The 17,528-nt window shown below is 33.6% G+C and overlaps 1 protein-coding gene across 2 annotated transcripts in view; it reads right to left on the reverse strand.

The window, feature by feature from the left end:
* LOC149769994 (autophagy protein 5-like) overlaps positions 1-17,528 on the reverse strand; it is a 43,404-nt gene that overhangs the window by 24,100 nt on the left and 1,776 nt on the right. For both annotated transcript variants that reach the window (XM_089949562.1, XM_089949560.1), the window contains exons 2-5: positions 15,167-15,322; positions 7,262-7,389; positions 6,351-6,429; positions 82-244 (exon numbers count right to left, since the gene is read on the reverse strand). In XM_089949562.1, coding sequence (XP_089805688.1) covers positions 82-244; positions 6,351-6,429; positions 7,262-7,389; positions 15,167-15,274 — 478 coding nt within the window. In that variant the 5' untranslated portion in view covers positions 15,275-15,322. The remainder of the gene's footprint in view (positions 1-81; positions 245-6,350; positions 6,430-7,261; positions 7,390-15,166; positions 15,323-17,528) is intronic.

The following is a 17,528-nucleotide window of genomic DNA, read 5'->3' on the forward strand; positions in this document are numbered from 1 at the left end:
TGATTTTACATGTTATTTTGTTTCATGATTAAATTATTTCTCCACTATATGTTTCTAAAACATGCATGTGACTTTTCTCACCATTCTGCAATCCAGACCACAGCTGTTTATGATCTCTTTTCTGCATATTATTGATCACTTGACTCTTGTGTTTCAAAGCGTCTGCTTCCTTGACTGTAGACATGAATATGGACTCAACAGCATCTTTGCTGGGGCAACGTAATATTTCCTCCACAGGAAAATTCTATAAGACAAAATAGCATGACCAGAATAAGAAAATTCAATGGCAAGGGAGCAAAGCCAATTTATTTTAAAGAGATTTTGACATTAACCTTTATTATTCTTGTCATGTATCTCAATGTTTTTACACCCTCTGTCGACAACTCACACCATCCCAAAACTAGCTCAACAGCATCCTAAAACTCAACACCCCTCCGAAAATAACCCAACACCATCCCAAAATTAACTCAACACCATCCCAAAAATAACCCAACACCATCCTAAAACTAACCCAACACCATCCTAAAACAATGGGCAGAAATTCACCAAACTAGGTGTCTGTGTTGTCTATATGGTAATGATCTAAAACAGAGGTGTACCTTTTGGACAAATGTACAAATTACAGTTAAATAATTGAATATATTATAAAACTGAACTTAATAATTAATAACATGGCAGGAAGATCTCATACATGAAATGGATTTTGGCTTATGACCTTTGTGTCATAGGGAATGGTGGAAGTGTAATGTATAACCTCTGGGTCATGAGGAGTGGTGAAGTGTAATGTAAGACTTCTGGGTCATGGGGAGTGGTGGAAGTGTAATGTACAACCTCTGGGTCATGGGGAGTGGTGGAAGTGTAATGTACGACCTCTGGGTCATGGGGAGTGGTGGAAGTGTAATGTATAACATCTGGGTCATGGGGATTAATGAAGTGTAATGTACGACGTCTGGGTCATGGGGAGTGATGGAAGTGTAATGTACAATAAATAGTCTTCATGGGATGCAGAGGATTTACACCATCAGAGCTGGAAAAATGTGGCAATGTTCGACTTGCCTAGAATCATTATTTTCATGGAAGTATAAAAAATCTGGCAGATCATTTTTATTTGATATGTAAACTTTGGCCAATGAATAGGAAATTTCACTAACTCAGTAAAATTTTAAACATGTTCAGGATGGCTGGAAATTTTATTTTTCCATCAATGGTTATAAATTACCCATGCTTAAAAATATTTGTAGCCATAGCTTTGTGCACTTTGTATATGATCATATTAATTAATGTCTAATTTACACACAAGTTCCTTGTCTGTATTCTTTGAGCTAATTGATTGTAAATACCTTGATTTTGTTGTGTGATTTTTTTTTACAAAGAAAATAATGAAGTAAAGATGAAATAAGAAATGAATGTTTCCATACACACACCATTATGTGTGGTAAAGATCTATAACTCTGTGTTAATGCTGTTGTCATTGTTGTCACCAACAGAAAGTGATTGCTAGAACTTAATGCAGGCATGATAGACAATACTTGTCCCCATGATGTAGGGTCATAAGTGTGTATGTTGTGTTATTTGTCAGCAGCAACCATGGGCAAGAGGCAAGTAATTCTTGGGTCCAAGCCCTTGGATCTCTCACAGGGGGTCAAAGGTCAAATGTTCCAAAAATTCAGTTTAAATGACATTTTTAAATATTCTCTATTATATATGCAATCATAACAAAAAGGCAAAAGAGAGAAAATATATGTATAGTATGCATGCTGTATCATTGATATACCACGAGATGTAAACATTTTTCATTAAAAGGAAACAAGATTTGCTAAAAATTTATACAAGTGTTATATTGAAGTTACAGCATACTTATTATACAAATATAATATTTAAACCACATACAAAACCATGTCATAGCACAAATTAGGATATAATATGATTGTGGCATGACTCGCGAAAATCCATATATTTATTTTTTTATATTATTATTTAAGAATTTTTTTATTAAAAATTAAAAGCATAAAAACAAATGTATAAAAAGACAACTATCATTTTAGGGAAGAGATCATGTATGAATTATAACATTATTATAGCTGTAGCATGGCTCCCAAGTTTAACAATAATTTCACAATTTTCTTAAAGATAAGAAAAGTCTTTTGAAAAGAAAAAAAACGAGTTTGATTTAATAATTTGGCAAGATGTGATGCATTCTTGAGAGAAAAAATCATTTGGCTGCATATTTCTTAATAAGAATAATGATGTTCAAAGTTTCTATTTATGAATATTCAAATGTGGCAGGAGTCGGTCACTGCCCTTTCATTTCAGCTTAGTTATGAGACAAGTCAGCTCATTTAAAAGCTGATTAGTATTGAACAAAATGAACAATAAAGCCAGAAAGTCTTCTCCATTTTTCTTCCATGTATTCAGTATACAAGTTAATCTCACTACTAAAGGCTGTTCAAATTATAGGGCAATGATTTATAAAAGAAAAACAACCAAAAAATTCAAGAAAGCTAAAAACACATGCACATGACATTTTGGTGTTATCAATCATTATGCAGTCAGTTGAACAGTGAATACTATTCTGCATTTCCTATAAAAAATGAGTGTTGTTCGCAATTATTTTTGCTGTAGTCATTTAAATAAATAAGGGTCAAAGTGTTAATTAGTGGATATTAACAACTGATAAACATAAGGCTTTTACTGTTCAAAAGAAGCTTGTAGCTCCAGGCAGGATTAAGTCCAGTTAAAATAGTGCAATTAGCTTTGAGATACAGTGTTCACAAATCAAGCAAACAATATAGTGATCTAAAAACGCTTCTTATTCAAATGTATAAATCAATTAATTTACCTAACATTTTACGGGAAAACAAAAGATTATTGAAGCCTGCTCAATCAGCTGTCATACATAACCCAGCGAAACATGTTATGGACCAAATCGTCAGCAGTTTTGGTCAGTACCACACACATGTAAAACTACCCACACCCCTTTCATCTTAACCTTTTGTATTTTCTAATTTCATATTATTCACATATACACAGGAAACTGTCCTTCCAGTGTTAACACTGATTGGAACAAAACCATTCAAGTTATAGGGGTGGAGAGATTGGCTAATATATTAAAACATTCTATTCCTTGCTTATTGCTCTGCAGTGATGCAGTTATAGACATAAAACAAATGTTTCAATTAATACTGGGTTTATTTTTTTTATTTTTTTCTTCTTCTGTCGTTAAGAACTGGACAAAACATTTTTTAAGGAACACATTCTGAATCAACACAATCCAACGGTTTACTCCCAAACTGGGTTATGGCATGTACTTTTCAAGTGTAAATACGGGGTTTCTTATTAAAAATACTCAATGTCTGAATTATGCATTTTATTGTTGATCAGAAATCAGCCCCTTTAAAATGTCCAAAAAATATGAATGTTGTCACACACAAAAGACACCTGCATCTGTGAATGTATTAGCAAGAAACTTAATGCCAGGATTTGAATGGACCAAAACAATGTTTTTTAATTGTGTTTTTGATGGAAATTACTATTATAGATAAAAACATATTTGACTGTTGAGTACAAGTACTCAACTATTAATGCTTATGTTGCATATTTCGTATACTTAAAAATGAATATTAAATATATAATAACTGTTTTAAGTACTTATGGTTTAATACAGAACAAGCTGGTAGCTCATCAGTGAAGTCCAAAGCATTGTGCTCACTTCCATCCACCTCCCAAATTTGTGCTGGGGTGGGGTAGGTATACACCATTTTATTCAGCTGAATTGTTGTATATAGTATTTTACCACCAGTCCAGCTACTGGAAAGTGTCACACATGTTTGTACAATTATTAATCTGTTTGAGATAGTAAATAAACGATAATCAAACAATTTCCTTTTTTGATGGTATCATAATGATACCAATATATGTTTGGGGCCTGATTTATTGAACTTGGTGTCTTGTTATCCAACACATTAGTATTAGATAACCATGCCTGACAAGAAACTTATCCATAGTTTACGTTTATTCGCCTTTACATCATTACAGCTAACATTATTGTTATCCATTAATTCCTGCATTTAAACTGTCTTAGGTAAATGCAAACATTACACATGGGATATTTGCTTAATCATTACCCTACAAGCTAGTATAGAATGCAACACTAATTGGAATGGTTTGATTCTTATGCCTGCCATAAATTCAGCAAACAGAAACAACTGTTGCATGCTCTGCAGCAAGTGCCCATTTCTTCAACAGGCAAGTGAAAAAGCATATGCACAGGTATTCACTGTATCAAGTCAAAGATGTTGGTATGTTGACTAAAACAAACATTGGCTAGTTTTATTTCTTCAAAGGTTCATTCCAAAAGGCAAACTGTATGGACTGTGATTATTTAACCAGATAATGAGTAGCAAAAATATGTAAATTAATGTGGCCTCTGAAGATACTGCAGAAATCACCCAACTATGGAACGATAGTAATACAATTTGGGCAACAAAGGAACTATATTAACCCTTTACCTCATGCAAGCATCTTTGGACGCCTCTACTCCATTCGCATGGAAGCACCTTTTGATGCCTCTACTCCATTTGCACAGAAGCGCCTTTTGACACCTCTAGACACCTGCTGTAAACATCAGCCATTTTCAGCCGGTTTTCGTAGCACCACCTTCGGGGACCCCCCCCCCATTAGATACTACATTCATTTCTGCGAATGACAATTATGTCAGATCACGTGGTCACTGTTTATGCATTGGTCGATATCTGCTATTTAAAGTAACTGGGTCATAATCTCCACTCTCCAAAATGGCAGTCGCGGATTTCATTCAGTACTTATGAAGTTTTCACGATTAGAATCACAACTATGAAAGATTCAATAACTTAGGTAAAGGCTCTCGTATTGATGTAGGCAGCAATTAGTTTTTATAAATTATCAAATTTAGATGACTTAGTGATGTAGACACACAGACGAAAAACATGTAAATTTCGGGTATGGGAAATGGCAGCTACAGTTGGTCACGCGGCCTCACTGATATGACGGTGAACAAGTTCTCTCAAGATTTTAAAGCACATAAAAAATTCTTCCATGAAAAATAATTACACAGCTATAACAATCAGACTTTACTCTTAATTTTTTCCACATATAATAGATGTGTACCAAAAATGTAAAATGGTTAAAATTGCTGTTAAATGTAACATACACTACATTGCTTAACAGTTCACAGGCAGGCCTATGTGTATGCGGTTGGCTAGGTAACAGGTGTTCTATTTAGAGAGCACTGCACTTTGTCACTATGCTCTATGAGGTAATGGGTTAATATAATTAGGGCAACTTGCTGCAGGTACCCAATGGGTTAATTTAATGGCCATATATTTGTCCCTGGACAAAAACATAATAAAATTCCATCATAAATTTTAACATGATTATTTTGTAATAATATCTTTTGGGTTGCCCAAAAGGACTTTGGCACTGGAAAAAATGCTTGCACAAACACTGATATATATATATATATATATATATATCCTTGAAAGGGATAGAGAAATGGTTAGTAGTAGTCGGGTACAGTTTATCTGAATTATATCAAAGTATTTGACTTTTGCCAGTTTAATACTATTAATAAACTAATTTGATCAAGATCCTATCCACACTCAAGATGACCTTTCACTAATAGCACTGTGTATATAAGAGAGATGCAAAGGCAAAATAAAACCAGATATGGCAGAATAAATAAAATAAAGAATTGTTTTATTTTATTTTATTGTCTCTAGACCTTTGAGTAGGGGAGATTAGTGGACACTCACTACCCATAAACAGTATGCCTAAATACCACCTATATCAATTAAGGGGCAGTAAGTATGGTTTCATAAAGGACCATACATTTATGCTCGAAATTTCATTGACACTGGATCAGAAATATGGCCTCAGTGAGTGGTAACAAACAATTGCTGATGGTTGGATGATGGATGCAGGGCATTATAATAAGCTCAAATGCCCTTCCTCCCATTCGAGCTTCAAACCTTTTGAAACCACACAACAAAAAATATTATTTCAAATCCTTTTATCCACAAGTCAAAACAGGATCAAAATACAGACTGATAGTGAGAGTAATGTGTTACTATTGTCACAGCACTTTACCAAATACACTGAAGCTCAGAAAATATTCCAGTGGTTTGGATCTCATTTTATTCCAAAGCAAAGCATAAGAATTGGAAACAACTGTAAGAGATATTTTCCAACAAAATTCTATACTCTAAAAAACTGTTTTTTAATTTTATATTTTTTAATCAGATCATTTTCATTTAATTTACACTTAGAAGTATCACTTTTATTCTGTAGGTAAACAAAATATCTTGATCACTTACCCGAAAATGAACTGTTATATTCCAAGGCAGAGCATCAGCACTTGCAAAAAGATCATACAAAACTCCAACTGGATAATGCCTGAAATTTAAAAATTATCTGAAACAAAATTATCTACTTGTTATCAGCCATATATACTATATTTTTAATCACAATGAAACAATTAATGGATATGTACATGCTAATCTTGTTTAATTTACATCACAAAAGTCCATTACAATCATAGTGAAATACTGTGATATCAGTATCTTTTGTTCAGTACTAATTTTTGTGGATTTCACAGCTGTTACCAACCTTGAAATTACAAACCAGTGAACATTAATCCTTCTATGGAAGCAATAGGACTCCATCAATCCCTCAATTTAAGTACCAATGACAATGTCATTTTTCATTAAACCCCCCAAAATGACAGCAACAAATTAAAATAAATAAACTTGCACTTAACATTTGTAAAAATATGGAAAGAAAAAAGAAACTGCTTGCAAGACTAATGCCTACTGCTGTTGGTAGTTATTCATAAATCTATAAATAAATGACAAAATCTGCTCATCACACATATAAATCTTGTTATGTTAGGTGACACAGTTCAAAATCACAGATAAATCTTGTTCCAAGTAGGTGATACTGTTCAAAATCATACATATTAAAATTCATATTCATGATAAAAGTAGGACAAAAGGATGCTAGCAAGAGTTGTAATCTACATAGATATATGATGATAACTCAGCAAAGAAGCAAAAGTGGTATAGGATTCTTGCTTGTTTATGATGACCCAACAAAAGATTTGAGTAGCAATTTGCCAGATACCTACACGCAACATATCACGACAAGAAACATTTCAAAAAACCATTAAAAAATATTAGCATTAAGTCAAGTAGGATAATATTTCCATGCTGTATATTTCTATTAATACCATTTCAGTGGTTGTCCTTCATATTCTAACCACATCTCTTCTATCTTTTCTTTGTCGGTGAACTGGGAAAAGTGTTTTTGAACTTTGTCTGTGACTAGGGGGAAGTAGGTTTGTCTAGAGATCATCAGCTGCAATTGAAAAGATTTACAAGTAAAAGAACATGTCACATGTCAAGATATCATATCTTTGCTACCTATACAGTGCAAACTCAATTACCCAGAGTACAGCTATGTGTATGGTGCAAACTCGATTACCCAGAGTACAGCTATGAGTATGGTGCAAACTCGATTATCCAGAGTACAGCTATGTGTATGGTGAAAACTTGATTACCCATAGTATGGCTACCGGTATGGTACAAAGTTGATTAACTAGAGTACAGCTACTTGTATAGTGCAAAGTTAATTACCCCTGAGTACAGCTACCTGTATGGAACAAAGTCAATTATCCAGAGTACAACTATGTGTATTGTGCAAAGTCAATTACCCAGAGTATGGCTACCTGTATGGTGCAAAGTTGATTACCCAGAATACTAAAACAAAGTCTACATTTAGTTAGTAGCCTTGATAAATGATACTAAGACAGAAACAGTTATCAACCAAAACATTCAAAATAATCCATGTTTATCTATTATGAGTTCTCAAATTGAAGTCAAAATTAAAGGTGAAAGAATATTACAAAAGTTCTATATCGGTTCTTCTTACATGACGGCTATCACACTAGTGGGCAATTCAAGTGAAACATTCATCGTTGTTCTGAAAATTTGCTTCAGCACATCAGAAAAACTAAACTGACTTAGTGCTGTCATAAAACTGATCCCACCCTTACTTTCCCTTCAATAAACTCTATGATTTTCAGACCAAAAATGTTAATAAAGATATGCTTTAAAAACTGCTAATGTGCTAATTTAGGAGGAACTGGCACCCATAACTTGAGTGCTAATTTAGGAGGTTCTGGTACTCATAACCTGAGAGCTAAGTTAGGAGGTCCTGGGGCCAATAACCTGAGTGCTAATTTTAGAGGTACTGGTGCCCATAACTTGAGTGCTAATTTAGGAGGTACTGGTGCCCAAAACTTTGATGTTAATTTAGGAGGTACTGGTACACACATCTTTGGTAACGATTTAGGTGCAATTTGTGCCCATAACAATGAAAACTTTTGATTTTTACCACAAACTATAAAAAAATATGAAACTTGGTTAAAGCCCAAGCTTTTACAACCATAAAAGCAGAATGCTGTTTCATACAAGAAGTTTGGAGATTAAAATTTATGGAAAGTTTAATGAATATATTTAATATTTCTAACAAAATAATAATGGCATGAGATTTGTATTCACTGAGTATTATTCATGTATACTGGGTAACAGTTATTGGTTTACAAGGTTACCGTATTCATACATATAACATGATAAAAATTCAATCAGCATATGTACAAAATGATTTATTTATCCCTCTGGACTTTTAAGATCAACTACTGCTTCAAGTTTTCATATATAACACTTTGAGCTTTAAAAAGCAGCAGACTCTCATACTGCATTTGAAAACACTTTGTACCAGCTGAGACTGTGAATGTTTTGCACACCAGTTGAGCACTAAGTGCCAAGTTACAGAGCATGGATCTAAATTCAGTTTTATTTTTGTTAACAATACTGAACAATCTCTCACAGTCAGCATTAGAATGGTAAAGAACCATTATTCTTTTCAAAACTTGACAAAGAAGAAGAAATGTATATCTTTCAGTTATTATTTCTTTCTAGCTGGGAAATAAGCTGAAAAAGATCAACTCTGTCTGCATGAAGTACACTGTCAGGTAGAGTGCCAATCTGATACTTCAGGAGTTCTCCTAATTTATCAGCAGCCTTTCTTGCAGTATGGTGCATCATATGACGGAGACAGCCTAATATGTACAATACATTTTTCAAAATATAGAGTGCAATTCCTTTATGAATTCTAGTCATCCTTGATGCAGTATCAGATGAAAACTCCATACAATTGTGCCAACTTATGTTTTTTCAAAGCATTATCAAGCAAATAAAAAAAATGTTTTCTCCACTGGAATCTGCTGTTAATTCTGGTAATGAAAGAAGAGCACTCTGACTGTGCCCATTTCACTGTCAATGTCTCTTACACAAACTGGGTACAACTTTTTGTCATAATCACTACTCCTGTCTGTTGCAATACTAAACAGCCCAATATTCATGGCTTCTGCAATTTTAAGTGAAGTTATCTTCTGCTAAACACCTAACAATATTAGATGATTTTGTTCTTGCACACACATATTTTCTGCAATTTTGGAATTAGGAAAATCCATCTGAACAAAGGTCCAATGTAGTCTTCTACCGCTAGGGGTAGTCCGTGTTCTATTAAAAACTTGGTAGATAATGCCTCTGCATTTATAAAATTCAGGTCCACAATTTAGTTCTGCTGTAAATAAGAAATTACCTTAGTATTGGAGTTAGTAAAATGAGCTAATTCAAAGTTTCTTTGTTTTACCACCACCAATATTAAAATCCTTTCTACATAGCCTACAAGGGGCATGAATGGAACACTATATTGTGTAATTCATGTATTCATCTCTGAATCGGTTTTTTGTCTTTTCCTAATCCACCTGTGAAATTATTTTAAAATATTTTTGCTCTAACACATGCATTAACTAGAATAAATATGACTTGATTTTTAGCGCCAAATACATACAGACTGGTTCTGTACCAAATATGAATTAGAACAAAGAATCTGCCAGCAAAGATTAAAAGTTAGAAAACCAGTCTGTTCTCTCCTAACTAAGGTGGCGCTCACCAGATAATATGTACTTTTGAGAGAGTGACGTATGTAAGGTGAAGTAGTTCGCATTTAAAACATGCACAGTGGAGAGAACGTTTGCATGCCTCTATGCTACATTAATGTAATGTGGATGATATTTCTTTTGGATATTGTACTTTTGGAAATTTTACATGATTTAAGCACACTGCTAACTAAAATGACTGCTCCCTTGTGTTAAAAAATCAGTCTGAATTAGTCTAAAGTACACTATACATAGCAGCTATTAAAATAGGGAAAATGAATTTTGCCAGACTAGACAATACCAGCTTCTGAAAGTGCAATGAATGAATTACCAAATACATAAAATGTAAAAAAAGTTATCGGCTCTTTTTTATACAATTGACCTCTGAAGTTCAGGAAGTGAAAATGACCAAGTAGAGCTAGCACTTTTTTGAAAGGTGCACATTTGAAGTAAGGCCAAGCTGTATACTCTATAACCCATAGTACACCCATCAATCATACACCAAAATAAAGGGAATTAAAGGTTCTTTGCATTATACCTAAGATATACAAGGTCTTTTTTAAATAGCCAGTATAACCAGTGAAGAAAGCCGGGGACATTCTTTTTCTTTCAATTCCTAACCCTATGCAAAATGCGAAACTGTATAGCGCCACCTTAAAGAAAATAAAAAAATGTTTGCAAGTATTTTTTTTTATTTTCATATAATTATGTATGATGTTCTGAATAAAATGGTACATTCATATTGCATTTAAGCATGAAAATAAGCTAATTATGATCATTTTTCTCTTGCTTACATAACTTGCCATGAGGTATGTTTGTGTGAGTAGTGACCTTAATTATGGGGAAATTAGAAGACTTAGAATATAGGAATAGAGTCAACTTAAATTTAAAACTGTTGCAATAAGTGACAGAAATATATGGTGAAAATGTTTCTTTTCATTTATTTGCAATGAAATAAAAAAATAAATGAAGAGAAAGTGAATTCGCTTCTTCCATATTAAACAATAGGCAAATATTTTACACTTTGACCTTTGACCTTTATGAAGCTGATGAGTTACCTCCCTTTTCTAATTGTAAAATTCATTGTTGATATCTCAGAAATAATTCTGGCTAGTTTCATGTTCCTGTCATTCAGCATAACATTGGTTGCTATGTTTACAAAATGTAATGTGCATTCTTAAAATAGCTCACTTTTATCATGGGGGGGGGGGTAGGCTGGACTTGTTAGAGACTCTGACACTCATAAATACTGTTCTGTGGGGAAAAAGGCAGGAGAATTATTCATAAGGATTGTTTTGATGCTTGCGACTTAAATGTTTCAGCCATATAAACATAATTAAATCATAAAAAATAATACCTACATCTTCTTTATGGTGGCGCTCACCAGATAATATGTACTTTTGAGAGAGTGACGTATGTAAGGTGAAGTAGTTCGCATTTAAAACATGCACAGTGGAGAGAACGTTTGCATACCTCTATGCTACATTAATGTAATGTGGATGATATTTCTTTTGGATATTGTACTTTTGGAAATTTTACATGATTTAAGCACACTGCTAACTAAAATGACTGCTCCCTTGTGTTAAAAAATCAGTCTGAATTAGTCTAAAGTACACTATACATAGCAGCTATTAAAATAGGGAAAATGAATTTTGCCAGACTAGACAATACCAGCTTCTGAAAGTGCAATGAATGAATTACCAAATACATAAAATGTAAAAAAAGTTATCGGCTCTTTTTTATACAATTGACCTCTGAAGTTCAGGAAGTGAAAATGACCAAGTAGAGCTAGCACTTTTTTGAAAGGTGCACATTTGAAGTAAGGCCAAGCTGTATACTCTATAACCCATAGTACACCCATCAATCATACACCAAAATAAAGGGAATTAAAGGTTCTTTGCATTATACCTAAGATATACAAGGTCTTTTTTAAATAGCCAGTATAACCAGTGAAGAAAGCCGGGGACATTCTTTTTCTTTCAATTCCTAACCCTATGCAAAATGCGAAACTGTATAGCGCCACCTTAAAGAAAATAAAAAAATGTTTGCAAGTATTTTTTTTTATTTTCATATAATTATGTATGATGTTCTGAATAAAATGGTACATTCATATTGCATTTAAGCATGAAAATAAGCTAATTATGATCATTTTTCTCTTGCTTACATAACTTGCCATGAGGTATGTTTGTGTGAGTAGTGACCTTAATTATGGGGAAATTAGAAGACTTAGAATATAGGAATAGAGTCAACTTAAATTTAAAACTGTTGCAATAAGTGACAGAAATATATGGTGAAAATGTTTCTTTTCATTTATTTGCAATGAAATAAAAAAATAAATGAAGAGAAAGTGAATTCGCTTCTTCCATATTAAACAATAGGCAAATATTTTACACTTTGACCTTTGACCTTTATGAAGCTGATGAGTTACCTCCCTTTTCTAATTGTAAAATTCATTGTTGATATCTCAGAAATAATTCTGGCTAGTTTCATGTTCCTGTCATTCAGCATAACATTGGTTGCTATGTTTACAAAATGTAATGTGCATTCTTAAAATAGCTCACTTTTATCATGGGGGGGGGGTAGGCTGGACTTGTTAGAGACTCTGACACTCATAAATACTGTTCTGTGGGGAAAAAGGCAGGAGAATTATTCATAAGGATTGTTTTGATGCTTGCGACTTAAATGTTTCAGCCATATAAACATAATTAAATCATAAAAAATAATACCTACATCTTCTTTATGGTGGCGCTCACCAGATAATATGTACTTTTGAGAGAGTGACGTATGTAAGGTGAAGTAGTTCGCATTTAAAACATGCACAGTGGAGAGAACGTTTGCATACCTCTATGCTACATTAATGTAATGTGGATGATATTTCTTTTGGATATTGTACTTTTGGAAATTTTACATGATTTAAGCACACTGCTAACTAAAATGACTGCTCCCTTGTGTTAAAAAATCAGTCTGAATTAGTCTAAAGTACACTATACATAGCAGCTATTAAAATAGGGAAAATGAATTTTGCCAGACTAGACAATACCAGCTTCTGAAAGTGCAATGAATGAATTACCAAATACATAAAATGTAAAAAAAGTTATCGGCTCTTTTTTATACAATTGACCTCTGAAGTTCAGGAAGTGAAAATGACCAAGTAGAGCTAGCACTTTTTTGAAAGGTGCACATTTGAAGTAAGGCCAAGCTGTATACTCTATAACCCATAGTACACCCATCAATCATACACCAAAATAAAGGGAATTAAAGGTTCTTTGCATTATACCTAAGATATACAAGGTCTTTTTTAAATAGCCAGTATAACCAGTGAAGAAAGCCGGGGACATTCTTTTTCTTTAAATTCCTAACCCTATGCAAAATGCGAAACTGTATAGCGCCACCTAAGCCATACAGCTGATATAAATAGAAACTGAGGTCAAAAATTTAAAGTAGAAATCAGCATGTTTCTTGGAAATAGGGCAACTGCTATAAATAGGACATAATACTGTTTGGAAAGTGCATGCAAGTCTTCAAACAAGCGTACTCTTATGTCATAGCTACATAGAAGCCATCTGTTCTAGAATACAGTCTGATGGATTATTGGAACATTAATAAAAATGAAAAAAGCAAATTAAGGTTTTTTTAGGAGGAGGATATATTGAAAATGCGTAATTCGAAAACAGTTATGCAAAAGGCGTAATTTAGTGTAAAAAAGCATAATGATTATGCCAAAAGCATAATGGTTGGCATGTATGTGTATTATGCTCTTAACAAAATCACACACCAGTTTTTCAGGTTCAGGATTGAAAGATTTTAATATTTTCATAAAATAGGATGAGAATTTTGTGTATGCACATACAATTTTATTTTGCAAGGTCACCAATTGTAAACAAATTTAATTTGCCATCAGAAAATCTGACCACGAATAAACTTCTTCCTCTTCTTCCAACATTGTGCCCTATTTAGACAGAATGGAAAAGTCATTTCACTGCATGGCTCTTGCTATAACTCACATGATGCAGACTTCATGAATTTCTAGCTTTTGGGGGAAAAAACAACAAATTTTTCTGTTGGATAAAAGAGAACAAAATCAACAAGCAACAACAAAGTCTGCTTCTCCAAATAGAATACCATAACACTGATTTACACAAATCTTTTATTACCTCGGCCAGGTGACAAATCAATCATATATCTAATGTGATTAATATATAGTTCACATGTCTCTTTATTTAGAATCCTTGTTTTCAAAGCCTCCAGGTCCTGGTCTCAAATCTCACCTGGATGGTTCAAAGGTCTCAGTATTGTGAGTTGATGCTTTCAGACCAGAACTTGCAGTGATTAATACCTGCATAGCTCTGAGGTCTTAATTAAGAGTTCTTGATTTCTGGGCTTCCAGGCTCTTGTCTGAATCTAAGTTTTCAAAACTGGTTCCACAGAAGATAGGATTCCTAGTATCTTAAGAAACATGACCTTGGTCTTACATCTGTAAATCTTACTAAGAGAACAGTGTGCAAGATATTCAACCCTATGAAGTATTTTTGAGCCCATGTTGAAGAATGATTAACAAATCAATTAATCCAATGAGTAAATAAAAGTCTAACTGGCATCCTAGTATCTACAGGAGCCATTAGCTTTTGCAACCTTGGTTCCCTTCGTTTTCTAAGCTTCTGACATGACCCTGTTATGGTGATGTGACCTAATATGATTCTGAGGAATTTTCTAAATCTTGGCTGTTTGTGTTATCAAATTCATGAAAGTGTTGAAAGGATGGGAATCAAGTTCATGATCAAGGGGATTCTTGATTTAGCACTGCAACCACTCTGACGGTCAATAAAAACTGAGTGTTTGGTACTGTGACCACTCTGATGTTAAATAGTGTTCGTGATGATAAACAAGAAAACGCCCAGAAAATGTGTAGCTTTGAAACAATTTGTTTTGAGCAAACTTTTAGCATCCTTGAAAAAACTGTTAGTTAGATTAAACACAGGCTATGTTTTACCATTGGTAATACATGCAGCTACCGAGTATTTTTTATATATTGCAATATTTAACTGAACACAGGCTACAAGTTAAAGTGGGGGAATAACAGTATAATAACTATTCATATATTAAAATAAACTCTACAACTATACATACAGATACAGGATCTGGCCTGTCTGCTTCCACTTCTTCCTGAACAAGAGTAAAACAAACAGGAAGACTTCCTTCCCAAACTTCACGTAGGATTTCACGATCCTCTGACATGCTGCTAAACTGTGTTCCCTAAAAACTGGACATTACAGCATCTACACACTGAAAATATAGAAATGCATAAAAGATATTGTAAAATTTTTCACAAGAGCTAATCTATCATCGTCACATAAAATGAAAAAGGAGTTCTAAGTGGGTCTGGTCTTTTTTACCTGTTTAGTTCACATGTGTTTGCTTGTGAATTTAAATTCAAACATGTATTAGAACTGTAGATGGGAAAAAAGTTTCAAGCACATAGTTGGAAACATTTTCTATTCCTGTTTGTCTAATTTATCTTCTTTCCTAGACCATTCTCAGCATTAAAAGGAGAAGTCATTTATACAACCAGCATTTTCCCATGGATGTCTCCCTGTCCCTGGAGAAAAGGTCTGATTCATAATTTAGAAACTGTCGATAGCTTCATTTTGAGATATGATTACCAGACAGTGGTATCTTGGAATTGCATTTTGTGATGCAATTACCAGACAGTCTTGGATATAATTAGTCTTGATATCTTGGAATAACCGTTATGGATCACTGCTTTCTCACCTGTATGCATGGGTTCAAGTCTTGAGATTAGCCAATGTGGGTACGTAAGAAAGCTTGCCAGTAGCTTCTTGTAGGTCAGTGGTTCTTTCCAGGTTCTTCCTCTACCAATGATACTGGCCGCCATGTATAGCCAACCTTGTGCTGAAAAATGGCGTTAAACCCCACAACAACAACAAAAATTATCTTGGAGATGCAATTATAACAAAATGCTACTTTTTGTTGGCATATACAAACACCCATCATATTCCCATAAAATTTAAATTCCCAATTGATTAGATTCAATAATCCGGATGCACAATATTCTTGAGAATTACATTTTTCCATTGTGTCCAGACAGTTGGTGTTTACTGCATTATTATTATTATTAATATTATTATTTGTAAGAGCTCAGGATGACTGTTTAAAGTTTCAAGGCAGATTAATATAATATTTAAGGTCAATAAAATTTCATGTTTTTAGGTAATAAGTGACTCATGTTTTCGTTTTTGGTAAATAAAAGTATACCTTTTTGTGAACAGTTATATAATGGCAAAAATAATTATTTAAAATTCAACAAATCAATCTCACAAAGACACATCTGAATATGAATTTAAACATTATTTTCAAAGAACCTTTGAAACAAATATTCCTGTCATTTAAAAACATAATCATGCTCTATTTTGTAATTATTATGCAAGGTATATCTTGAAGTGAATTATGTCTGGAATTTGTAATACAATCTTTCTAGATTTTCAGTCATAGAACCATATAGATAAAATTAAAATTTTCAAAAACACCAGACATCAGATTACAAATCTTTCTAATTTCAATCTAAGCAATATGTCAAAATATGTTACTAATTCCTATAAAAATCCACAAAAGTTTTGAAGACTGTTTTAAGAGTATATGAAATATCAGCATTCCCAAAACATTTTAATGTGAAGTATATCATTTCCTAAATGAGCAGTGTTTCTGTTTACCCCCATTTGTGCTTGAGACCTGTAAACTTTTCATCTGACCCCCAGTTTTGATACAAAATTTGTTTTTTTTACTCTGACTCCCAGTTCTGACATCAAGGTTTTTTTATACTTTCAGTCTTGCACCCTAGGGTATACATTGACAAGATACATTTTCTCAATAACTATGTATAGTTTTTATTGTCTGTCATATGTGCAAGAAAAATTTGAAAATGTATAGAAGATTGGTAAGCAATGTCCTCATATTGATAAACAACCTCAACCACCCCCATTTTGCAATGTACCCATTGAGGGAGACTGAGTCTATAATCAACATAATAACTTGAGTGATTTGTATTTTTAATGTAGCTTTAACAATTTTTCAGTCATATCGCTATGATATCTGCAGTGTGACAGTTTATAGTGATGTCTAGCACTGGGTCATAATGCCGCAGACACAAAGCATGATGTCCCACCCAGTCACATTATCCTAATACCAGGCCGACCAGCCCTAACACTAATCTCTTAATGCTGAGTGCCAAGCAAGGCAGCTGTTAGTAACATTTTTATAAGTCTTTGGTATGACTCAGCCGGGGATCAAACCCATGACCTCCTGCATCCAAGGTGGATGCTCTAACCACTAGGCCACTGGAGCGGTCCATCTTTTGATTTCAGTGAGTTTGAGCAACAGCTGAAAGTGTGAACATGCCCTGAGAATAGTACAACTAAAATGACTGGACAACATGCATAACTGATGATGATGAGCATCATGTGTATAAGGTTTC

Source organism: Sinohyriopsis cumingii, unplaced genomic scaffold (genome assembly GCF_028554795.1).
Source record: "Sinohyriopsis cumingii isolate HCF-2022 unplaced genomic scaffold, ASM2855479v2 utg002887l, whole genome shotgun sequence".
Taxonomy (NCBI): Eukaryota; Metazoa; Mollusca; class Bivalvia; order Unionida; family Unionidae; genus Sinohyriopsis; species Sinohyriopsis cumingii.